Source organism: Takifugu flavidus, chromosome 1 (assembly GCF_003711565.1).
Source record: "Takifugu flavidus isolate HTHZ2018 chromosome 1, ASM371156v2, whole genome shotgun sequence".
NCBI lineage: Eukaryota > Metazoa > Chordata > Actinopteri > Tetraodontiformes > Tetraodontidae > Takifugu > Takifugu flavidus.
The window spans coordinates 22,233,315-22,260,201 of record NC_079520.1 but is presented as its reverse complement, the minus strand read 5'-3'; the positions used below and the strand labels follow the sequence as shown (position 1 = coordinate 22,260,201).

Genomic DNA, 26,887 nt, shown 5'->3' with positions numbered 1-26,887 from the left:
AATAGCCAATTGAGTACTGTTGCCAGGGCAATATAATAATTTAATGGCCTTGGGGCACTGAAAATATCTGCCTCGCCACAGAAACTTTGTAAAAATCTTGGTTTATTAAAAAAAAGAAAAAAGAGGCTGTGATCAGGGTCAGTCAGTCAATCACCGCTATGATGGTGAGCTTAGTGGCCAATGAGCAGCTTTCACTGAAATCGGAAAGATCCTTATACACCCACTCCAAGAAGATGAAAGAGAAAATCCTGGAAATGTAGCCTGACCTCATCATCACTCAGCACACCTACAAGTCTCTGTCAGAGTTGATTCAAGCTGCTGACACAGGCTGTGAGATGGATAGCTAGTGCCCCCTTCTAGTTTCTCTTCATTCTCATGTCCATCTTTTTGGCTCACTCATATTACACTCACCTTACTAACACAAAGATACCCGTCTCTCTTACACACACTGTTGATCTGGATAGATTCAGCTGATCATACCCTTGCTGTAAATTTCTCTCCCAAACTAGAATATAGCATTGAATTGTATTTGATATCCTTCCTTTGTAAAGCATGGATGAAGCCTTTTACAGGTGTATATCTTTAATTAATGAACCGCTTACAAATATACCTTTATTTCTGAAACTGCTGGGTTTGAGGAGATTAAATCACTGTTGAATTGTAGACATTGTCTGACTGCTGATTTAAATTCATATACTGGCAGTCATGTGAATGATAATGTTTCTTGGATGTGAGAGGTCAGAGGTGAAGGAGCATGCGTTCTCAAAACATGTTAAGTCATGTTTGCAACTAAACATCAGATTTTTGAAAAAGATAAACAAATGAAGCAGAAAATCTTTATTGCAGATACGACAAAATGGCATCAATGCCACGTAGGTACGGTACATGTGTATGTATAAGGAACATCTCATCATATGCTGTCACTTGACATGTGGTCAACAATAACTAAACTCTGGATAAAATATACACAGTGGAATTAGAAGAGGAGAAAAGTCAGGCCTCAACATTTCAATGATCACTGACACATGACTGGTTTGAAATGTAGAATGCGTAGGTGAGTTTTAGAAGAAACAGGTGTCTGAAGAAAAGGCTCCTGCCAACCTGAACTCATCCTTTAGCAACACACAGAAGAGGCGCTGAGGCAGAGCTTTGGAGTAGGGCGCTGGTCGAGGAACACATGTACGCAGTAGTATTTCTCTACCAGCTGGGGAAGGAAAATCAGGTACTCTGCTACTTTCAGTGCTCTGCCTCTCCTGATTCAAGTCTTCATCCAATGGTGCCAAAACAGCAGCCTGAAATTGGAGATAAAAGCATACTGGAACTTCTTTTCTCTTAATGCATTTTTCCACCAAACTATACTCAAACTAAACTCAACTATACTCCTGGCACAATACTGTGTGTGTGTGTGTGTGTGCGTGCGAGTGTGAGAGAGTAACAGAGAAAATTGTTTCAATGTTGAGCAGGATCACAAGAATAAAAAAACAAATGGACTCAATGATGCTCTACATTACCTCATCAGTGGTGAAGTCAGCCAACTTGATGTAAGCAGCAGAGGGAGAAGCAAAAACAGTCGAATGGGGGAAATGTGTGACACAACAAATCCTAAATTCTCCTGATGTGAGGAATTTGCCTGATTTGCATATGTGTATACTGCAGTGGTTATGAGAAACAGCAGTTTACAAACTAACCAATAGATTTATGATAAAAGGAATTAGAGAACAAGACGGATCTGAGACGGAGCTGATAATTTTGGCATCTCTTCACGCGACTACAAAGAAGAACGGAGATCATTCTTTGTTGGACTCTGATCTGAACCAGCTGTTAGTCAGCCCTGACAGTCCCACTGTGATACCACTCAACAAGGTTGAGAGTGAAGAGAAGCCTCTGTTCCGTATTCATCCCATCGAAGGCTCTGTTGCTGCATTCAAGACACTTGCTCACAAGCTTAATGTGCCCTGCTACAGCTTGCAGTGCACTAAAGGTAGTCTGTGTTCTGAAACACATTGATTTGAGCTTAATCATTGCCACAAAATGACTGTGAGGCCCAGTATAAAGTGAAAAATATAAATTTGGAAATGTTTTTAAAAATAAGTCTTCCTGAGATTGAACAGTTTGAGCTTATGTACAACAGTGTGAATGATTCTTCTGATGAGGTTTATTTTTAGATATTTAAATATAACCTGTTAAGTAACCATTGTGTTTGTTCAAGTTTGTATTTCTTTGTTCCATTAAGAGGTTGGTTTAAACTGGAAAACCATTTAAACTTGGCTCTTACCCTCTGAGCACTGACAAACATTCTGTGAATAATGCTGCCAGCTGGTCCCTGACCTGCTCCAATCACCAAAACTTCAGGTTCTTCCAGAAGGGAGCGCACAAATCTGGACAAAATAAAAACACTGAATTACTTAAAGATGGTGCTGGAGCAAATGTGCATGCCTTTATTTATTTTGTATTTGCCACTAAGCTGTTCAAATCTTCTCTCTATACAGCACGGTCTCTGATGTGTTGACTAAAACATCTGTCACTTAAAACTTACATTTCTAGGTCTTCTCTGTTCTCCGCCTTATCACAAATGGAAAACTTGGCCTTTAGCGAGCGAGCTTGTGTGATGACAGTCTCCATGGCTATAAGCCGGTTGATGAACTCCTAGATTCCACATGAAACAAGCTTCATATCAATATTGTTGAGCAACATAATTAGTGATTTACCAAACGTGATCAATAACAATGTATCAGGACACACAAGTAAAGAAAGCAAAACTGACTTTTCTGCTGCCTGCAACTCCATTATTTTGAAATATGTTTGCACATTATGTGCTCTGTACAATTTTATGAACAAAGTACCAAATATTTTCACACTTCACTTCCCAAAATATATGCCAAGATTTACCTCCAATCTTTTGTAGTCTCGTGCCGGAGTCTGCATCAGCCTGCTGGCTTGGGACACTACTTGCTGTAGACTTATCTGGACAGATGGAATGTTTTCAGTTGCCTCTGTTTTAAGGATAAAATGAGAAGGGATAAATTAAAAAAAAATCAATTTAAAGGATCAGGCAGGTATTGTGTGAGCTAATTGGCCCAATCTGGCCAGCGATGAAATGTTTAGTCATATGTCATTGCTTCGTCGCTGGCTGTCACGGTGGTACCACCCGGGATGGTGCCTCTCTTATTTCTAGTAACTTGGCCAAATTTATTAGACCCAAAGTGACCTGACAAACCAGGGTCCAGAGCAGGATGCAGAGTTGAAGTCTTACACACCTCTCTTCTGCTTTTATAGAACCCTCATTCATCAACAATAACATATAGACTATAGAGGTAGTCTCTGTTCCACTGTTAAAAGTTCACCAAGCACAGAGCAAGGGAGCGGTCAATCATCATAATCTATTAAAATTAATACCAAAGCACAAATAGGAAAAACTAACAGCACAATCAAATGTGGACTACAGTATTAAATATTAGATCTCTTGTGTAAATCCCTGATAGCCGATCATAACATTGATTTATTCTGTCTTACTGAGACCTGGCTTCAGGAGGAGTATGTTAGCCAAAACTAATCTACTCCTCCTACCCATCTTAATTATCATATTCCTCTTGTTACTGATCGAGGAGGGGGAGTGGCAGCAATCTATCACTCCAAGACTCTTGGCATCACCCATCTGAACCGGAAAACATAAAAGCCAATTTTGTTTGTAGTTGCATAATGGCCCCCTGCTAGGTCACATTCAGAGTTCCTGTCTGAGTTCTCTGACTTCTTAGCTGAACTTGGTCCTCAGAACAGATAAAGTCATTATTATTGGAGACTTTAACATCCATGTAGACATTGTAAAATGACAGCTTTAGAAATGGCTTCATTTCATTACTTGGGTCAGTTGGTTTCCTTCAACAGATAAACCAACCAACTCATAGCTTCAACCACACCCTTGATCTAGTTGTGACTTACGGTGTTGAGGTAGAACATGTGTCAGTGTTCCCTCAGAACCCACTCCTGTCAGATCATTCTTTGATCACTTTTACATTTATGATTAAAAATTCTTCTATGTTCAGAACACAGTCTTACTATAGCAGATGTCTTTCTGATAATGCTGTAGCTAAGTTTAAGGAAGCAATCCCTGTGCTAATCCCAGGACCACCGTGTGCTTCTCCTGGGATCAATCATTATAATCTTAGCCCTGCAGAGGTGGACTCTATTGCTGAAGGTGCAGCAACCTCACTGAGAATCACGCTTGATTCTGTTGCCCCCCTGAAAAAGAAAATAGTAAATCAGAGGAGGTGTGCTCCCTGGTCTAATTTACACATTAGGACCCACAAGCAGAAAGTGCACAGACAAGAAAGGAATTGGTATTCTTGTAAAATAGATACCCACCATCTAGCCTGGAAAGACTATCTGGCAGTTAACAAAAAGGCCCTCTGTAAGGCTAGAACAGCTTATTTATCTTCTTTAATTGAAGAAAACAAGAATAACCCCAGATTTCTTTTCAGTACTGTGGCCAAATTAACCAAGAATCACAGCCATTTTAAATCCATATATCCCTTCTTCCCTTAGTAGTGAAGACGTCATGAGCTTCTTCACTGATAAAGTTCTAGCTATCAGAGAAAAAGCTAACCAGGCCATCCCAACAACTGGACCATCAGCAGATGTGCTGACTCTGGGAACATACAGGGTCTCCAACAAGGCCTTAAACTCCTTCACCCCTAATTCAGAAATCTACGTGTCTTTTAGATCCCATCCCAACACACCTGTTGAAGGATGTTTTACCAATGATAGGCAGTTCTACCCTGGACCAGATCAATTGTTCTTTAGTGACAGGTTATGTACAAGATATGTACAAGATATGTACTTGTAGGTTATGTCCTACAAGGTGGCAGTGATTAAACCGTTGCTTAAAAGACCATCACTGGATCGTGATGTGTTAGCAAATTATAGGCCTATATCCAACCTTCATTTTATCTCTGAAATTCTTGAGAAGGTGGTGGTGACTCAGTTACTGGAGCCCCTGCAGAGGAACAGCCTGTGTGATATGTTTCAGTCAGGCTTTAGAGCTCACCACAGCACAGAAACAGCACTTATTAAAGTTACGGTACTAATGATCTTCTTATAGCTTCAGATCATGGACTGGTTTCTATGCTGTGGTGTTGGACCTCGGTACTGCTTTTGATACAGTTGATCCCAGCATCCTGTTACAAAGACTGGAACATATGTTCGGGATTAAAGGGACAGCACTAGACTGGTTTAGATTGTATTCATCAGATAGATACCAGTTTACTCAGGTCCATGGTGTTCCCTCTTCATACAGTAGGGTTAGCCATGGAGTTCCACAAGGTTCTGTACTTGGACCAATCCTTTTCACCTTGTACATGCTTCCCTTAGGAAACATTATTCAGCAGCATGGAATAAATTTTCATTGTTATGCTGATGACACTCAGCTATATTTATCCATGAAACCAGAGGAGACAGAGCAGTTAGTGAAGCTTCAGACTTGTCTTAAAGACATAAAGTCTTGGATGTCTTCAAATTTCAGGAAAAACTGAGGGCATGGTGTTTGGTCCTGAACCTATCAGGGATAGATAAGATCACATGATCACTCTAGATGGTATCTCCCTAGCATCTAGCCTCTCTGTAAGGAATCTTGGAGTAACTTTTGATCAAAAAATCTGTCCTTCAACTCACACATTAAAATAGTCTCTAGAAGTGCCTTCTTCTGACATACAAGGTCCTCAGAGGTCTAGCTCCATCCTACCTGGAGGAGCTAGTGACACCTTATCATCCAAATTGACCACTCCACTCTCAGAATGCTGGTTTACTTGTGGTCCCCAGAGTCTCTAAGGGTAGAATGGGGGGCCAAGCATTTAGCTACCAGGCCCCCCTGCTGTGGAACCAGCTCCCTGTCCAGGTACGGGAGGCTGACTCCATCTCTACTTTTAAGATTAGACTTAAAACCTACCTCTTTGAAAAAGCTTATTGTCACTAATTCTGTAGTCCCAGTTACTATCCTAGACAGACAAATTATCATACTTAGAGGGACGTCTAATTCTTAGGTTAACATTTTAGTTATGCTGCTATAGGCCGAGTCTGCCGGGGTCCAGAAACATGATCACCTGACAGGCCTCTGTCACCCCACTGGGTCATGGTCTCCTCTCCTCTCTTCCCCTCCTCACCAAGTAGACTGGTAATGTTATTTCTTGTGTTGTTTTTCTGCTCCCCCCCTTCTGTATTCATCTACAGGTATCGCCGTCTTCATAAGCTGTATGCTCACCTACTGACCTCCGACCCCCGCTGACCCACCCAACCCGCAGCTTATTTTAATTAATATAATGTATGTACTGCACAATAAACATAATGCCTGCTAGCACAATCAGAATATTATATATTCTGATATGTATATTGTATTCACCCTCTGTACTATGTACAGGTATACAGGGGCCGAGTATCCATTTATCTGGATTACTGTAAATATACATCCTCTTTGTATATTCTAAATTCTATTCTATTTTTATCTTAATTGTCTCTGCGTGCTCTTGCTGCACTGTAAATTTTCCCATGTGGGACAATAAAGGACCTGAATCTGAATCTATCTATGTTCTACCTATTCTCTCCTCTACCTGTCCTCCCCCTTCTCCTCTCTCTCTACCCAGCTGGCCATCAGCAGGAGGGTCCCCCTGTATGAGCCTGGTCCTGCACAAGGTTTCTTCCTGTTAAAGGGGAGTTTTTCCTTGCCACTGTTGCTTGTTGGGTTTCAGGCCCTGGGATTCTGTAAAGCACCTCGAAACAATTCTGATTGTAACAGATGCTATATAAATAAGAAAAAGAAAAGAAAGACAGAAAGAAATTCACATATTGAGCTATTTTTTCACTCAACCAAATTTTTAGAATATATATATACAGTATATTGTCGACTCATTATTGGACACATACGCACTCACCTTCTTCCTTTAACTTAAGAATGGCGCCATGAATTAAGCAGGGAAGGAGATGGAGGGTCACATCAGCAGGTTTTTGCATTGCCATATAGTGCAGTACCTAAAAGATGAGTACATAAACATGAGGGTTTTCATTCAACAAGATATTAACTTAAGGTTTCTAATGAACATAGAATCATTGTAGTAAAAGTAAAGACTTTGTTTATAGGTTACTTGTCTCAAAAAAAACAAAAATTACCCTTTCTGCCTCCTTGGTGTCATCAAAAAGTCTTTTCTGGCGACGTGCAGGTGTAACTCTGGCAGTCTCCCAAGCTTCAACCCACATATTACCTGGGATTTTCATCCTGGCACTAAGATGGCCTTTCATTATTAGACTACCCGTGTCATCCACAACCTCCTCCTCAACATAATCCCGAGGTGAATACCAGCGCACAAAGTCATCCAGGATACAGCCTGGGTTTGCTGCCTGTGAAAACAGTTAAAATTCTACATTACTGCAAGGCCGGGCTTCAAGGCTTCTGGAACCATTTCCTCTAGACCTGAGTAACAAAAACTGGGAAACAGGCAATAAAAGAGTTGGAGTTGGATTTATATTTCTGAATTCACCCTTATTATCCAAATGCACAACAAGTAATGAACATGACAACTGAGTATGACTAAAATATGTGTTTATATCTATAAATGAATTCATGGTTTAAAAAAGTACAATAAGATACATTCATAGTATTTCTGAACTAATTTAGAAATGTTGTTAACAGTTCACCAAAAAAAAAAAATCATTTGTAGACTCTCAGGGCCAGTTCGCAAACACCAAAGGAAGAACAGACAAAATAATGACTCATGTTGAAAAAGTAATTTTGACACGAAGATTGAAAATCATTCTGAAATCAGGATGAATGGCTTTCTGCAAAGTAATCTGAATAACGTTTTTAATAGTCAATTGGTAAATGTAGTAACAACTTTAATACTGGTGTATTAGATAGGTAGTATTATTGTTTTGTTTATAACTTCACTTATTTAAAATAAAAATATTCATCTACTCTAAAATGACTGATCAATGAATGTAGTAAATATGTCTCAGATGATTATAAAGCCATAGAAGAACAGAAGTAGTGGGTCTGGTCACATGTTAATCTGTATTTATATTACAATTATATCATGTCATAATTATACAAGTTTGCCCGCCCTGACCTTAAATGACTCCATATCAGACAGCAGACAGGCACTCTGCATCCGGGCACGGAGATGGGTACCTTCAGCAGATGTACCTAGTTTGGCTAGAACTTCTGATTGCTCCTCCAAGAGATCCTCAGTCATGGGAGCAGGTTCCTGAAAAGCAAGCATAATAAGCATTCTCTGTAAAATCTGTTGATATTGGCAAAATAAATGCGCTGTGAGGACAAATCAAATCAAATCAAATCTACCTGGAAGTACTAACGTCCATTACACTGAAAAGAATGCCTTCATAAGAGCCACGCATCAAATGTACTGCAGGACTTCTGAAAACACTCTAAATTACTGTTTTCATTATCTTCTATTTTTTCCCAGCTCCAGAATTTGGTTGTATTGTTAAGACCCTTCCTATACTCTAAAATTCTGTTTTGCAAGAGGCACATTTTGAGTGGACAACAAAATGTAGCAAAGCCTGTAAGCACTCCCTTAATAGATCACTGGATTCTTTTTAAATATGAACAACAGAATTAGAACAGAATTAAACAGAATTAAAAGAATGCTTTTCAATTCCTTGTATTCCAGTAGACCTCATATTCATTCATGGCAATTTAAATAAAAGTCAAAAGCTGTTATAGTTTGAGTCATTGGTGATTGGTGTAGAGGGGATAGGCCAGTGAATTGTGATGTTTCTCCATGAAAAAGGAAGTTGCCACAGGTTCAGCACAGGATGAGTCTAGCTACGGACATTTTAAGCAGAAAACTGAAATTTTAAATGGTTTCATATTTGGCCGTGCTCTTCCTCAGTGCTTCACAAGGTTGGTTAGGAAAGTCCTGAGACTTTGATGATACAATGTTACATTTGTTGCCAATGATGGCTATCTGACAAGTAATGTGACACTCAACCTGAAAGCAGTGGTGAGAATTAAATATAAACTGATCGGAACTATTTTTGAATTTTTTTGAGTGAGTGGGTGAGTTAATAAGTGACAGTAAAAAGCAGACAAACAAATACTAACCTGAGTGACAGGAACATAGAGAGGTTCTGAAGAGTTGAGTAGATTCATGCTGTTATATTGATGAAGTCTACCCTCTGCTTTTCTTTTACTGCCAGTCTTTTCTTCCTCAGTCTGTGGAGCATCCATATCGCCTTGGTCACTTAGGCACTCAAAAAACTCCTCCTCACTATCACTCCATGAATCCCAGGATTTTCCAGGTGAAACCTCCTTTGTTGAAGTGACTGCAGCTGCAGAAGATCCAGACTCCCTGTGTGCTCTTTCTTTGCCCTCATCAAGCACCTTACGGGCATCATCTCTTGCCCTCTTCCTCTCAATGCAGCAGTTTAGCATCTGTTTAAGAACAGAAAACATTTTCAGACAGACGAAGCAACCAGCCAGTTGTCGACACATTGCTACTTAGACACGCCACCCCCTGAAAGGACCAACCACTGCTTTAGTGTATTTCACAAAGAGGTTAGTGAGAGGCCAAGAAGAATGGCCAAGAAGAATGGATTCCAACATTTTTCATTTGTTCACAAAGAGGCAAATCCAAGATATTTTCTGTGTGGTTGATATATTGAGATATGGAAATGAGCATCTTTAAGGTCAACTGTTGTGAACCAATCACCCGGGGGGCAGAAAATGCAGCAGGCACAGCATGATACAGACAGCAGCAGTCTGTGTGTTAACATCCTGAACGCAAGTTTCCTCAGGTACCCGTTTAGACCTCTGTTCAGAAGGGATGGAAGTTAACGCTCTTTTCTCTAGCAGGGAAGAAAGTTCTCCCTGTAGAAAATGAGCGGCTTTACCTAGAGCATGTGACTAAATCACTCTGACAAGCGTGCTACCTTCAGGGACAGGTAATTCTTTTGCCATGAACCCTTAGGAGCCAACACCCTCAAAGGGGGCCTGACTCAATGACTGGGATCTGGGCATCGGGGGCTTCTGAAAGTGGTAGGCTACTCACTGCATGAGCGAAGCGTTGGTGATGGGCCAGAATGGCTGATAACGCAATTACTAGCAGACATAGTTTATGGGCTTCATCCGGATTCCTTTTTTGCCATACCTCTTCTGCATCAATGTGACTGCCACCTGTGTTGGTATAGGAGTGTTGGGGTCTTCCTTCTCCTTGAACTTAGCAGCGGAGCAGTTAAACACATCTGGTAAGTCCAAATGTAGTGTGAAGGGAGACGTGCCATCACTATCAAGCTGAGCTGCCGCTGAGAAATGGGGGTTTTCAATCTGGTCCAACAGAGTCATCATTATCTGTCTGTCATGAGGAGTTCCAACCCACTACTGAGTCATCATTCAGGCACTCTAAGAGACCCGCCGTGAGAGCAGGGCTGGTTGATTCCTGGGGCAGCTGGTCAAAGAAGTCCAGCCAGAAAAATGTGATATGTGCCATTTCCATGTGTGTGTTGGCTTGATTAAGCTGGTCCAATGAAAGTCATTTCAATTTTTGCTGAATTAAATAATAACAAAAATCACAGTTCCTCAACTCTTCTTCAAGCTTTGGAAGATCATAGAAATTAAATGATAATGCAAAAGAATAAATAATCTGACCCAATAGCGCCAGAATAAATGAAAATTACAGGATAGAAACCCATCGGACTCCATGTCTAACAGGAAATGACTCACAGAATGTTATATAAAACACTTTGACATCTTGACAACAGATGAGAGCCCAAACACAAAAGCACCAAAGTGGTTCACATGCCTATTCAAAAGTATCCTGTGATCCACCGTTTTAAATGTTCTGCCTTTAAAATGGTCTTGCAACACCAGTACCAGTGTTAAATCCGAGTTATCTGCCACCAAGTCATAAACCACCATAAGTTTCTGTGGAATGTTTAACTGGAAATGCAGACTGCAGCAGCTCAAGTAAATCACTGCATGTAAAAACTTTCTCAAGGATTTAATAGGCAATAGGGATAAGTGAATTACCACGTAAAATTACCTTAAATGTGAATGAAAGCCTAAAGATAGGTTCCAATCTCTTGGAACCATGTTCAGGGAAAATGGGTAGATGAAGGATGACTGGTTGAAGATGCATGCACATTTGTCTGAGTTGCTACTATAGTTTTGTAGAATCTGTCTGGGATGGTATTTTTCTGATTTATTATTTTTCAGGTGCTTTTGAGTTACTTTAATAAATGTCTACATCCAAGCAAAGTTGCTAACATGCTGAAAACATATAAATGATCCAGTGGATGGGTGGAGCTGGAAACCTTTGGTCTTACAACCTCCCCGGATTTATGGGCAGTCACATCACTCTTTCATAAGTCTTCTTTTTCTTTCCGCTTTTAGGGGCTTACTAGGGTTTGTTCTATTTCTACTCTTTTCATTATTGCTGACCAAACACTTTTCTAAGGTTATCTCATGTCTCTGGTGTGTGATTTGGTGCTTGTCATTTTAAAATTTTACATGAAAGACACTTCGCATATAGATCCTATAACTGTGTTATGAATTAAGTCACACAGATCTGTGTGACCTGGAACCTGGTGGGCACATGGCAAACCTACTAAACTGTGATTTTCCTCAATTAGTGAATGGTTCCTAAACAGCACAAGTTGTGTATGGAAAGAAAAAAAAGACCTTAACAATTGAGCCTTCTACAGGTTTTTAATAAGGCTTTCTTTCCTTTTTTCCACTTATGCTGTAAATTGTTGAAAGTTACTTAAAACAATTTTTCAAAACCATTTTACCACTGCATAATTTCTTGAAGGGTCAAACCACTTTCAGTAGCTATAAATGTGTACCTGAAGCTTCTGATGCAGAAGACAACAGCGGAGGTCAGGAGATCCACCAGCAAGACTGAAAATTGGTGATTAAAAAAGAAACAAACCACATGTAGGTCACAAAAACACTAAATGCAGCAATTTGTTGAATACCCCCCATCCCAGAGAAAAAAAAAACATGCGAAACTAACAAAATAGTGTAGTCTCACATCCAAACATATGGTTGTACTCACCCAAAGATCAGATAGTTGTTCTCCCAGCGGTACCGCAACTCAAGGACAAACTCCTGCCAGACATGAGCGACTGCCCGCAATCCACCGTAGTTATAATTTACCAAACTCAAACACAGAGCCAGCCGATAGGTCAGACTGTCACTGGGTGCAGACTTCAGCTGACTAAACAGATTCTGGACAAAGAAAGAAAGCAGAAGATATTTAATCAACAAGGTTTAAAATCTTGTAATATCCTCCAAATTGTATTGAAATTTGTTATCTGGAGTCAAAAATAAGCAGCCTATTTGATGCTTATTTAAAGCAAATAATATAGATCAACCATTTCTGCATTACAAAACCCTATAAACACAATTTTTGAGAATTGTCACAAAGAACCTAAAATATGTCTAGAAGAACCCAGGAGAGCCGACTCCTCGGGCCAAGGCTACTCTTTTGAAGCCAAAGATGTATTTTGGTCAGATCATTTGAAAGAGGGTCAAAGAATTTAACTTCAAAAGGAAAAGGATGCGTTTTTCCTGACAGTGATAATTTTCTTGCTGCCGCAAAAAAGTATGGGAGAGTTGTAGTTATATATATTCCCCCCGGGACCCTGAGTAAAGGGCTTCCATTCAAATAGAATTGTTTTTTCACTAGTTTTGCTCATAATGTTTTCCCTTGTATGACATCCCACTCAAACTGAACATACATCTGAGTTTTTATCTTGCTCCGTTTTCCCTGGGGTATTTGACTGTTCAGATTTAGTTTTGGTGTACTCTGATGGCTTCTCCACTGCTGCATCTGGAAAAAGGTACTGAAAGAGGAAAAAACAAATACATATGTATATTAACCAAAAATGTCCAAGTGCGCATGTACATATGTGAAACCATTTTAATGTTCTGATCAACCAGAACTTGAAATCTGGGGTGATCTCTCTTAAAAAATAACAGTTTTCTTATGTACAGTATAATAATTGTCTACAATGTTTCAAGACAAAAATGAGTGCAGGTTACATCAGTCCAAGCAAAATATCACACTTGACTTTGTCATCTAAAAGCCCAAAAATATACTTTAGTGTAAAAAGCTACAAACACATTTAAGGGCTTTAAAGCCCAGCTGATTACCGGTAGTCTAATATAGTCTGAGCAAAACATTCTTACCAGCAAGATAGTATTTAAAATCCCTGCATTAAGAGGAGACTCATCCATGTGGCGTTGGCGTCGAATATGCTTCCGTGCACTATGCACCATATTGGAAACAGAAAGTTTGTGGATTGGTACAGTTGCTGATGGCTCTGTTAGCTTTGATAAAGCAGAGCTTATATCGCTGTTTTCTGCACAGAGAAAACATATTTAATGATCAGAAATGAAGCTCTCATCCACCCTGTAAATAATATACTATATCTGTATATTCTGGAGAAAACACAAGTTTTGCTGAGACCTTTGCCTTCATCTTCAGCCATGCCTCTTCCAAGAATCTCTTCTGCAGTCTCTTTTATACAGCAGAGCTTAAAGAACTCACTCAGAACATCACCTGCAAGGTCCAATCAAAAAAATTGTCAAATTGTCAATTCCCATGAAAACAGTGCATTAGTGCATCTAATCTACAATAAGGAGACTATAAGGTTTAAAGAATTTTGTCTCTGAATTTTTTCACTCACTATATGTTAATAGCAGTAAATTTTCCCTGAGGCCCCAAGGTCTTAATCAACAGTTACAATTTACTTTCATTTACTTTTGATTGAATGCCTCTGCTCAGAAAATGTTTAACATTCTTCACAGTGGTAAAAGTTGTAAACATATAGTATAGTCAAATACTGACATATACAATATTATTCTAATTTTCACCATAAATTGAGGTGGAAACTCAAGATACCACTCTGACAGATGAAGGCAATAAAATAACCAAATGTGATGAGACTAAAATTTGCACAGATTAAATCTATGTTAAGGCTAACCTCAAATTATAAATGCAGACATTGATGTTCTTACCCAGTAAACACTGAGGGTTCTCAGTTGTCCTAACTCGGACTGTCCAGAGAGGAGCTTGAAGGGGGTCAAGGTCACTATCAACCACACGATAATAAAGGCAAACAATTTTTGATTAATTAAATCCCAAAAAAACAGATTGTTTTCCTACAGGAGTACTATAAATGTAAATTTCTTATTAAGTATGAACTTGTATCAAAGCAACAAGCTGACAGTTCAATTCATGTTACATTATTCAGAGGATAGAAAAACGCTTCCTACCTGTAAACATCATTATCCACAACCAGGCCTTCAGTAAGACGAGGCCAAGTGGTTGCAAGATGAAGCTCACTACAACAAATAATTAATCAGTCAGTAACATTTTTACACAAAATTACATAATTAAAGAAAAATACAGTGAATCCACTGCATGATTAGATGTACATCATATAATAAAAGAAAGAAATACAACAATATACTAAAATAATATAATAAAGTAATCTTACCTGATTGGCTCCTCACAAGCTCCAAATGGAAGTTTCCCAAACTCTACCCCTCCCACCTCCCCTCCAAGGGGTGTGTCAAAATCTGTTTTGAAAATTATAAAAATGTATTTAAAAAATTAAAATTTAAACAAACAAAGTAGAACAACACCATAGCAACAATTAATAAGTCAATTGCATGAAACCAAGGGTATTGTGATGTGGTAACTATATGCGTGTTCTTAAATTGCATCAAAGAATTTGTCCATTGGTGTGCACAGAATACTAGAACCCAATTTTAAATAAAACCAATGCACTTTATTATTCAATAACTCTCAGAATGTACTGTAATGATTTATTTTATTTCTGATTTATGAAACTGATAGTGATTATTTAAATGTACCAAATCCATGTCTAACTGAAAAAATGCTATCCAATTTGAAATATCAGAGTAATAGAAGAAACTGACTAATTTCATCTTTTAATTCATTCAGTGAATGTCAAGTGGATCACTTTTAATTCCAGGTGTATCTTGTAGCCCTGACTTTAAATAATTTAACTTGGGTCAAATGTTGCGGGTTGTCTTCCAAAAACTTTTCAGGATATGTTGTAAAACTTTCATCCATTCCTCCTGACAGAATTGTAACAACAGTCAGGCATACACATTTTTAATGCTTACATTCTTTTTCCCCAGCTCTGGGTAAAAAAGTTGAAAGGAAAAAACCATACAGCCATTATAGTGTTAAGTAAAATGGCTGTGTGGTTGAACATACGTAAAAGCATATTAAAGTAAATTCAACTGTGTCTTTAAAGCTACGCGTTACCATGAGCTGGAGATTGGAGATCACTTATAGACATATGGACTTGGAGATGCACATATTTTTCTGTGAGCTCTGTGAAATATGTGGAATGCATTAATGCATGTTAATGCATCTAATTACCTAATATTGATTGATAATCTTTCTATTCTAATCTTAAAAAGCAATGACTAATCTTAAAAAGCCTCTACCAGCTGCAGATAGACAAAGACAGGGTACACCCCTGAATAAGCGGACAGCTCAATGCTACCTTTCAAGTTATTTTCCACACATGGACTTGAACAGCCCCTCCCTGGGCTACCACCTTATCGTGGTGGAGGGGTTTGCGTGTCCCAATGATCCCAGGAGCTCCGTTGTCTGGGGCTATATGCCCCTGGTAGGGCCACCCATGGCAAACAGGTCCTAGGTGAGGGATCAGACGAAGCGTAGCCCAGACCCCCTGATGATGAATAACAACATTGGTACCAAGTTTCCCTTGCCCGGATGCGGGTCACCGGGGCCCCCTCCCGGAGCCAGGCCTGGGGGTGGGGCACGTTGGCGAGCGCCTGGTGGCTGGACCTCTGCCCATGGAGTCTGGCCGGGCACAGCCCGAAGAGGCAACATGGGACCCCCTTCCCGTGGGCTCACCACCTGCAGGAGGGGCCAAGGGGGTCGGGTGCATTGTGTTTTGGGTAGCAGCCAGAGGCAGGGACCTTGGCGGTCTGATTCCCGGCTGCACAAACTGGCTCTAGGGACATGGAATGTCACCTCTCTGGTGGGAAAGGAGCCTGAGTTGGTGCGCGAGGTTGAGAAGTTCCGACTAGATATAGTTGGCCTCACCTCGACGCACGGCAAGGGCTCTGGAACCAGTCTTCTTGAGAGGGGTTGGACTCTCTACCACTCTGGAGTTGCCAATGGTGAGAGGCGACGAGCAGGGGTGGCAATTCTGGTTGCTCCCCAGCTCAGTGCCTGTGTATTGGAGTTTACCCCGGTGGATGAGAGGGTAGCCTCCCTTCGCCTTGTCCATAACAAACACCTTGTTCAGACATAAAGGCGTCCACATGTGCACTTGGCACCAGGACGCCTTAGGCCGCAGATCGATGATCGACTTTGTGGTTGTGTCATCGGATTTGCGGCCGCATGTTCTGGACACTCGGGTGAAGAGAGGGGCGGAGCTGTCAACTGATCACCACCTGGTGGTGAGTTGGCTCCGATGGTGGGGAAGGATGCCAGACAGACCTGGCAGGCCCAAACGTGTTGTGAGGGTCTGCTGGGAACGCCTGGCAGAGTCCCCTGTCAGAAGGAGCTTCAACTCACGCCTCCGGGAGAGCTTTGACCATGTCCCGGGGGAGGCGGGGGACATTGAGTCCGAGTGGACCATGTTCCGTGCCTCCATTGTTGAGGCAGCTGACCGGTGCTGTGGCCGCAAGGTGGTTGGTGCCTGTCGTGGCGGCAATGCCCGAACCCGCTGGTGGACACCAGCGGTGAGGGATGCCGTCAAGCTGAAGAAGGAGTCGTATCGGGCCTTACTGGCCTGTGGGACTCCTGAGGCAGCAGATGGGTACCGGCGTGCCAAGCGGAGTGCAGCTACGGCAGTTGCCGAGGCAAAGACTCGGGCATGGGAAGAGTTCGGTGAGGCCATGGAGAACGACTTTCGGACGGCCTCGAAAAGGTTCTGGACCACCATCCGGCGTCTGAGGAGGGGGAAGCAGTGCACTGTCAACACTGTGTATAGTGGTGATGGTGTGCTGCTGACCTCAACTCTGGATGTTGTGGATCGGTGGAAGGAATACTTCGAGGACCTCCTCAATCCCACCAACACGCCTTCCAGTGAGGAAGTAGGGCCTGGGGACCTGGAGATGGGCTCTCGTATCTCCGGGGCTGAAGTTGCCGAGGTAGTCAAAAAACTCCTCGGTGGCAAGGCCCCGGGGGTGGATGAGATCCGCCCAGAGTTCCTTAAGGCTCTGGATGTTGTAGGGCTGTCGTGGTTGACTCGACTCTGCAACATCGCGTGGACATCGGGTGCAGTGCCGCTGGATTGGCAGACCGGGGTGGTAGTCCCTCTTTTTTTTTTTTTTTTTTTATACAACTTTCTTTATTGATGTTTTTCACAGATAGGGAATCAAAAACATTGGTATAGCAGTATAACAAATTTCCAATAGTAAAAAAAAAAAAAAAAAAATATATATATATATATATATATATATGTTATATATATGTGTATATATATATATATATATATATATATCTATAATATACAATATATATATGTGATATGTATATGTATACACACATACACAGACGCACATATACATACCCATATATAGAAAAATAAATAACAAAATGATAAAGGTGAAAATGAAGGAAAACCACATACGAGACTGTTCAAAAGTAAATGGTTAAATAAATTAAATAAAATTAATGGGGAGGGGGTGGGGGAAGGGGGGGGGTTGGGGCTCAGTCAGGTTCTGCTACAATGGTCAGAGAGTCGATGTGCGTGATGAAGGGCTGCCATATCTTATAAAAACTGCTCAGGGACCCTTTGAGGGAGAACCTCATTTTCTCCAGTGTAAGACATTGCAGCACATCCTGAATCCATTTATTATGGGTTGGGGGGGAAACGTGGGACTATTTTAAAAGAATAAGTCTTCGGGCAAGCAATGTAGTGAATGCAATGATCTTATTTGTGGACTTAGGCACAGTGTGTGGCGAGTATAATCCAAAGAGGGCAGCAAGGGGTTCGAACAGGATGGTTTGACCTGTTATTTTACTAATTGTTTCAAATATTGCTGTCCAGAATTCAGATAATTTAGGGCACGACAGAAACATATGAACGAGATCGGCAGGGGCTTGCCCACATCTGTTGCATGAATCTGTTCTGTCAGGATAGATTTTGGCCAGCTTGGCATTAGTGAGATAGGCTCTATGCAAAATTTTACATTGTAGAAGGCTATGCCTCGCACAAATAGAGGACGAGTGGATATTTTTTAATATCTTTTCCCATTGCTCATCATGCAAGGGAGCTCCAAGGTCCTGGCCCCAAGCGACTCTTAGCGAAGTCAGTTGATGGGGAGACAGAGTATAAATTTGCTTGTATGTGATCCCTATGAGTCCTTTCTTCCTGGTGTTAAGGGTTAAGAATTGGTCAATAAGAGAGTTCGGGGGTCTGTTGGGAAACTGGGGAAAACAAGATTTCACAAAATGTCTTATTTGAAAAAAACGAAAGAGGTGAGAGTTTGGTAATTTAAACTTTGCTGCCAAATCGGTAAATGAAGCAAAAACACCATTAATAAAAAGGTCATTAAGCGTTGCTAGGCCCCTCTCAGACCAGGTACGAAAGGCAAGATCAGAGCATGAAGGAACGAAAAGGTGGTTACGAAATATAGGGGATAAACTTGATGGGCGTGGAGGCCAAAAGTTTTTCTAAATTGGTTCCAAAGCATCAGTGTGTTGGTTACAATTGGATTGGGGCTGACCTGTTTAACTAACAGTGGTAGTTGGGAGCATACTACAGACCAGAGGCAAAAACATGAGGAGGAAACTTCAAGCAGGGCCCATTGTGGGCATTCAGATACAGCTTTACCAGTGTTCCAGTGAAGAAGATTATTGATGTTACAAGCCCAGTAATAATAACGGAAGTCTGGGAGCGCTAAACCTCCCAGGGGTTTAGGAAGGCGGAGAGCTGAGCGACCAATTCGTGCCCGTTTATTGCACCAGAGAAAGGAACTAATCAGCTGGTCAAGTTTTGAAAAGAATGATTTCCTGATAAAGACTGGTATATGTTGAAAAAAGATAGAGGAACTGAGGGAGTATTGACATTTTTATTAGGTTGGCACGGCCGATCAAAGAGAGGGGGAGAGAGGACCATCTGGCAAGATCTGATTTGCAACGTTCGATTAATGGGATATAATTTTTGGCAAATAGTTCAGAAAATGATCTTGTCACTAAAATTCCCAAGTATTTAAAACCGTCTGAGGCCTTCCTAAAGGGTAGGAGACCTTGTGGTAAAAGGTCGGCAACTGAATTAATTGGTATGTAGTCACTTTTTCCAAGATTGAGTTTGTAACCAGAGTATTTGCCAAATTTTTCAAAAATATCTAAAGTTACAGGGAGACTGGAGGTAGGGTTGGACATGTACAGTAAAAGATCATCAGCATAAAAAGAGATTTTGTAAAGCTGTCCATGACGAGTGATACCCTCAAACCCGTTCTCGCTACGCAACCATATGGCCAGAGGTTCGACTGCCAGGGCGAACAAAAGCGGGGAAAGGGGGCAACCCTGTCGAGTGCCCCTGTGCAGGGAGAATTGGCGTGATCTAACCCCATTAGTGCTGACAGAGGCAAGGGGAGAAGTGTAAAGTAGTTTAATCCAATCAACAAAGTCAGGGCTGAGGCCAAATTTGTTAAGGGTAAAAAAGAGGTATTTCCACTCTACGCGGTCGAACGCTTTTTCAGCGTCTAAGGACAAAACTAGTTCAGGAGAGTCAGTAGGGGGAGAGTAGAGAACATTAAGTAATCTGCGTGTGTTTGAGGATGAATGCCTCCCTAAAATAAAGCCAGTCTGGTCAGGATTGATTAGGGCCGAAATTACTCTCTGGAGACGGCTGGCTAAGACCTTCGCCAGTATCTTAAAATCTACATTTAAAAGGGAAATTGGTCTATAACTGCTACATAGAAGTGGATCTTTGTCCTTTTTCAATAGGACTGTGATTGAAGCCTCTGACATTGTGGGAGGTAGGAGTCCTTTTGCCCGAGCATCATTGAAAACCCTAACTAGAGTTGGGGCAATAGCTTCGGAGTAGGTTTTGTAGAACTCCGTAGTGAAACCATCAGGTCCTGGTGACTTATTACTCTGTAGAGAACTTATTGCATCTTTGACCTCAGAGATCGTGATTGGAGCACCTAACTTGGTCGCAGTCGTTGGGTCAAGTTGAGGGTATGCGAGCATGTCGAGAGGGTTTGGGTCATCCCAATCGCATAGAGAGGTTTCAGAAGAGTACAGTTTAGCGTAGTAATCCACAAATGCATTATTAATGGCGATAGGATTGGACGTGATGTTGTCAGGGGCTGACCTGATCCGAGGAATAAGTCTAGAAGCGGCCTCAGTTCGTGCTTGGTAAGCCAGGAGTTTGCCTGCTTTATCACCTTGCTCGAAAAAGCGCTGTTTAGTGTGTAAAAGTTGTTTCTCAATCCAACCGGAGGTTAACAAGTTATATTGTGACTGGAGCTGTACTCGTTTTTTATATAGCACATCTGAGGGGTTAACTGAATACTGGGCATCTAACAGTTGTATTTCATCTGATATTTGTTTCAATTTGGTGCGCTCCTCCCTCCTAAAGCCAGAGATGAAAGAAATAATTTGACCACGCAAATAAGCTTTAAGAGTCTCCCAAAGCACACCACTACCAATATCCGGCGTATCATTGGTATCGAAGAAGAGCTGAATCTGATTAGTTAGATAGTCTTTGAATTTTGGTTCGGATAATAGGTGGGAGTTGAATCTCCAGGGCTTCGTAGGCAATTTGTCTTGAGAGAGATTAATATTTAAAGTGATCGGAGAGTGATCAGAAATTACTATGCTGTGGTACTCACACGATTGTATGTTGTCTAATAATCTATTATCGAGTAAAAAAAAGTCAATCCGAGAGTAAGACCTGTGGACATGCGAGAAGAAAGAGAAAGCTTTCGTGTGAGGATACATAGTTCTCCATGGATCAGATAGGCCTAATTGGTCTGCGTGAAACTTTAACATACTGGCTGCTTTAGACAGGCTGGACTGGCTGGTGGAAGATCTATCGAGGTCAAGGTCCTGGACCTGGTTAAAGTCACCTCCAATTATTATGTGATGATCTGCAGCATTTGGGATGTTTGAAAAGATTTTGGACATAAATTTGTCGTCGTCCCATGTTGGAGCATATATAGAGGCCAGGACCACAGGAGTATTTTGTAATTTGCCCTGTACTATGACATAGCGCCCATTTGGGTCGGAAACAACAGAGGAAGATTCAAAGGCAACGTCTTTGTGTACAATAATGGCTGCACCCCTCGCCCTCTCAGAGAACCTAGAATGAAAAAGGTGACCCATCCAAGGTTTCTTAATACGAGAGAATTCCAATTTGCGCAGGTGTGTCTCCTGCAGAAAAAATAGGTCCCCTTTAAGATCTTGCAAGTGAGATATTACCTTATTGGCTTTGACGTTATTATTCATCCCCTTGACATTCCAGGAGATGAGGCGAATACTCTTATCGTTCATCAACATTGTCTGGTCCTGCTGTCATTCTGCTGAGCCCATGGGGAGAGGGGAGGGGGGGGGGTAGTCCCTCTTTTTAAGAAGGGGACCGGAGGGTGTGTTCCAACTATAGGGGGATCACACTCCTCAGCCTCCCTGGTAAGGTCTATTCAGGGGTACTGGAGAGGAGGGTCCGCCGGATAGTCGAACCTCGGATTCAGGAGGAGCAATGTGGTTTTCGTCCTGGGCGTGGAACAGTGGACCAGCTCTACACCCTCACCAGGGTCTTCGAGGGTGCATGGGAGTTTGCCCAACCAGTCCACATGTGTTTTGTGGACTTGGAGAAGGCATTCGACCGTGTCCCTTGGGGGGTCCTGTGGGGGGTCCTCCGAGAGTATGGGGTGTCGGGCCCGCTGATACGGGCCGTCCGCTCCCTGTACGATCGGTGCCAGAGTTTGGTCCGAATTGCTGGCAGTAAGTCGAACTCGTTTCCGGTGAGGGTTGGCCTCCGCCAGGGCTGCCCTTTGTCACCGATTCTGTTCATAATTTTTATGGACAGAATTTCTCGGTGCAGTCATGGTGTTGAGGGGATCCGGTTTGGTGACCTCAGGATCGGGTCTCTGCTTTTTGCGGATGATGTGGTCCTGTTGGCGTCATCGGCCCGTGACCTCCAACTATCACTGGATCGGTTCGCCGCCGCATGTGAAGCGGCTGGGATGAGAATCAGCACCTCCAAATCCGAGGCCATGGTTCTCGACCGGAAAAAGGTGGAGTGCCTTCTCCGGGTAAAGGAGGAGATCCTGCCCCAAGTGGAGGAGTTTAAGTACCTCGGGGTCTTTTTTTCCGACAGGCGGATCGGTGCGGCATCCGCAGTAATGCGGACTCTGCACCGGTCCGTTGTGGTGAAGAGACAGCTGAGCCAAAAGGCGAAGCTCTCGATTTACCGGTCGATCTTCGTTTCCTACCCTCACCTATGGTCATGAGCTTTGGGTAATGACCGAAAGAACAAGATCACGGGTACAAGCGGCTGAAATGAGCTTCCTCCGTAGGGTGGCTGGGCTCTCCCTTAGAGATAGGGTGAGAAGCTCTGCCATCCGGGAGGAGCTCGGAGTAGAGTCGCTGCTCCTCCGCGTTGAGAGGAGCCAGATGGGGTGGCTTGGGCATCTAGTCAGGATGCCCCCTGGACGCCTCCCTGGTGAGGTGTTCAGGGCATGTCCCTCCGATAGGAGACCCCCGGGGAGACCCAGGACACGTTGGAGAGACTATGTCTCTCGACTGGCCTGGGAACGCCTGGGGATCCCTCCGGATGAGCTGGAGGAGGTAGCTGGGGAGAGGGAAGTCTGGGCTTCTCTCCTTAGGCTGCTGCCCCCGCGACCCGACCCCGGATAAGCGGTAGTGGATGGATGGACTTGAACAGAGAACCCTTTGCTTCTCATCCCAGTCCCCAGTAGATTGAGCTGCCACCACCCCAATCATTAAGTTGTAAAAGTAAATTCACTATTTCATCAGATAAGAGATTTGATTATTATGTCATATTACTTGTTTTTTAGACAGTTCACATCTGCAAACAACAGTATCGGTCATAAAAAGCCTTCTGGATGTGAGATGAACAAAGGACAATGGCGAGGGATGTTTTTTTGATGCACACTTATTTACAGTACTGGGAGACGGCAAAGCAGACATGCGTTTTTGATAACCAACTGTGGCTCCCTTGTATTTATACAGTTCTTCAGTCTGACAATAACAGTCTGAGCCCTGAATGTGGTTGCATATGTTTTTCCACTCTTACAAAAGTTCTTGCCTTTCCAACACTCTTAGTACCCATTCATCTTCCATACTCTGTCTAACCTAAACATATACTGTACATATGCTCAAATATCTTCCCTCTCACAGTTGGGCCTCTGAACCCTGGTCAAGCTGACATATCTTTTCACAAATCTGGTATTGACATCACCTTACAATAAGTTATCGGCCTAAATTTTCATATCAGTCTCCCTAGTATTTATCTATGATAGTACCCACTAGTAGTAACCACTTGATAGTGCTGTGCAGCTTACCTGGAGGTTGCTGTGGCCATGAATATTGCTGCCAGTCTTGAAGAATGTAAGTAAATCGAATTGCAATGCTGACTGGTGGTACAGGAGATATAGTACAACTCTAAAGAAAGGAATAGGAGAGAGAGGAAAAAAATGTTTTATTTCTTATTATTAAACATATGTTTAGTGGTCTACAAAAAAATAAATTAAGACAAGGTACAGTCATATAACAGGTTTGAATTTTAAAAATTCCAAAAACACTTGAATATTCACAAAATAATCACACAGTCACACTTCGCAGCACTTACTATTTTCGATTTGAACACATCAAGCAGTCCAGACAGGTGATTGTACTGACTTGGCACCTTGCGAAGGTGGACCATTTCAAAGTCTGTACGTAAACCTGGTCCCAGACACTCTCCAGCATACATGCGTCTCCACTTGTGCTGGATCTGTACAAAAACAGGAACCTGGCTGGAAATACAAGATATAGAGTTGATGAAACACTAACTTGCTGCATGGACCAAAAAGAATAAATTTACAAGTCTTATCAATACTCTAAACTGTCAGTGTTGAATGAATCAATATGCAACGTCATACTACTCATAGTGGAAGAGATGATGATGTTTCTTCATAATCCCAAAGCATTCATGCAGCTCATTCAGTTGACTTACCAGCCACTGTTGGATAAAGCAATGGAGATGGAGCTCAGGAGAAGATTGCATTTTGACTCACTGATGATTGCCTCACAGTTGCTTCCAGGAGATATCACAACAAACTCTTGTACACCATACCTGTCAATCACATGTGGAGTTGATGACACTAGGATCACATTTCCAATTTTCAACATTTCTATATCCCTATTAAAGGTTTATATTTCTTTATTACACACAATATAACTGTTTTTATTTACTGACAGCAGTAAGAAAGGCAAGAAAGCAATAGAAAGGCTAATGTTTCCTATAATTAAACCCCAATATTCTTTCCAGTATCATTTTATGAAATCATTCCAACTACATTACACATACAGTATGTAGGTCTCTATAACCTGTTTTTATAGAAAAAAATAGGCCAACTCACCATCTGACCAGACAGTGAGCACGTGGAGGAAAGTCATTGTTCTCAGACAGAAGATTCTGCACTGCCAAAGGGACTGCATCTGGATATAGTGTAGATTCTAAAGTTTTATTTTTAGATTTTATTTTTAACCTTCTGGCAACAGATGACATTTTCAGCATTCAAATAAATGTGATTTTGTGCAAAAAGAAACAAAAAAAACTCAAAAGAGTAAGACAAAATATCCACATGGATAATCATTCAGATAGGTTTACTTATGAATTTGTGAAAACTTTGAGCAGGAGCAGGCTCACATGGAGTGGCCCTACTGCTGATGTTATAGAACTGATATTCTATCCATCTGCATAGATTTTTTTCTCTTTAAATCTAAGTACATGTATGACTATACCTTCTTCTGGTTCTTCTTTCTTGTTGCTCTTTACATGTTCTTGTTTGAGAAAGTGATAAGTTATCTCAAATTTAAAGTCAGCAAAATTGATCTCTTTGAAATTTTCTTCCCATGTGCCACTGGTGAACTCACTCTGTGATAAAGAATGATGGAGAATTACAGAGTGAACATATATAAGATTCTACAGAAATACTGCTGTGGATGGCTCCGTGGCAATTACGTACCTTCTCAGACAGACGTGTTTTTTCAGAGTTCCCAATCAGCTTCCACTCATTTAGCACTTCTTCCACTCGAGACACAAACCTTTGATAAGATTAAATAACACATTTGAAAATTCCATTGTCAAAATACCTTAATTTTTATAAAGAAAAAGATTTTAAAAATGTATCTTTAAGTAAATAAGGAATGTTTCCATGTGAAATCATCATACATCTTCTACACACCGAGTATGTGTCGTCATGTGAAATGAGACATTTTTACAGATTTTTACAGAATCTACGTGTGCTATGATATCCTGCAGCAACCTTGTCAGCCGAAAAAGCAACAGAGGCAACCAAGGTAGTTTTCTCTGTCAACTGGACTGGGTTTCTTCTCTTGAAGACGTTTCAGTTCTCAGAACTGAAGAAGCCTTCTGGATAGAAGGCGAAACGTCTTCAAGAGAAGAAACCCAGTCCAGTTGACAGAGAAAACTACCTTGGATACAATGACCTGGATGATTGAGAATCTACACAGACAACAGAGGCAACAAAAACAAACGTGCCAAACCGAGTCACTATTAGTTAATGTTACAATCCAGGTATGGCGAGTTACCTTGACCATTAAAACATTATTCTAACTGCGTGGAATATAGCAATATTTTTTCTCTTCAAATTAGAAGTAGTCAAACGTCAATTCCATATGAGAGTAAAATTAAGGCCTTCATAAAAACTTCTGCTGCTATAGAATCAGCTATTTTCCAAATAGCACTAGCATTAGCACGAAAAACACAAATGCTCAAAAAGGAAAACCTTGCAAAAACATGCACAATGATACTTGCAATGCTACTTATATACTTAATGTATGTAATTATAATGGTCTCTGAATGCAATTTGACACAAATACAAACCTGTGGGCGCTCTAATAACGTTTTAATGATTGAATACGAACCATGTCCATTAAAAAATGCCGACAAACTAATATTTTGCTTGCTTACCTTTCCCAATCGGACGCGGTGGTAAAGTCAGTGATCTCAAACACTTCTGATTCGGTCTAGAAAAGTAAGTATTTTACATTAATCAGAAATGCATTTCTGCCTTGAAAAATACTATAAAAAAATACAAAAAGTAACTTACGTCACTGTCAGCAGCCATGTTTGTTTAGTTCTGTCGTCTTCTTCGTCATTTTTTGCAACATTCATCACTACTGCCGCCTTGTGACGGGAATGCTCCCTTTTCAGCAAAATCCATCTGTGATATGGCGAGGGGGTAAAAGTGTTTAATTTCGCCAAATCGGGAATTTTACCCCAGCAAATATGTTATGGACTAGTTCGCTACACAAAATTCTCAGATTCTCTTTTATTTCTTGTTTTAGTCAACAGGTTAGGATTAACGCGGCTCATGCAATATGCTTCGTTAAGCAGTTGCGCCTATAATTTAGTTTTACATCCTGCCAAATCTCACAATCAAAATGCAAATTTCCAAGCAAAAGGAAAAAATGTAATATCGTATTTAAACCAGGTTACTGTTTAATATCTTTTCATTTAAATTTTCTTTTAATAATTGATTGTTTGTCGCAGTTTAAAAATAATCTGTTTAAGTGCATTGATTTTGTTTGGTTAATACTTATTTTGCTTTGATTTCAACGTACAATGTCTTAAAATGTATTAATATTGTCTGTCCGAT

General features: G+C 41.3%; 1 protein-coding gene across 3 annotated transcripts; it reads right to left on the bottom strand.

The window, feature by feature from the left end:
- Positions 1-822: 822 nt before the first annotated feature.
- On the bottom strand, positions 823-26,437 carry rab3gap1 (RAB3 GTPase activating protein subunit 1). Of its 3 annotated transcripts, XM_057033619.1 has the most exons (25): positions 26,339-26,436; positions 26,200-26,255; positions 25,232-25,310; positions 25,008-25,140; positions 24,623-24,701; positions 24,217-24,336; positions 23,851-24,016; positions 23,564-23,663; positions 14,506-14,587; positions 14,282-14,350; positions 14,024-14,097; positions 13,473-13,565; positions 13,193-13,365; positions 12,742-12,846; positions 12,057-12,229; positions 11,845-11,899; positions 9,107-9,436; positions 8,109-8,246; positions 7,156-7,383; positions 6,921-7,017; positions 2,890-2,993; positions 2,537-2,646; positions 2,276-2,378; positions 1,512-1,535; positions 823-1,292 (listed from the first exon to the last, which is right to left on the bottom strand). In XM_057033619.1, exons 1-25 carry the CDS (start codon positions 26,354-26,356, stop codon positions 1,062-1,064), a joined length of 2,940 nt encoding a protein of 979 aa, XP_056889599.1. In that variant the 5' UTR covers positions 26,357-26,436; the 3' UTR covers positions 823-1,061. The 3 variants fall into 3 exon arrangements, 2 of the variants coding, with proteins under 2 accessions (XP_056889599.1, XP_056889603.1); XM_057033623.1 differs by lacking the exon at positions 1,512-1,535; XR_008950672.1 differs by lacking the exons at positions 823-1,292; positions 1,512-1,535; positions 2,276-2,378; positions 2,537-2,646 and adding an exon at positions 6,600-6,787 and having other exon boundaries at positions 26,339-26,437.
- Between the last annotated feature and the right edge of the window lie 450 nt (positions 26,438-26,887).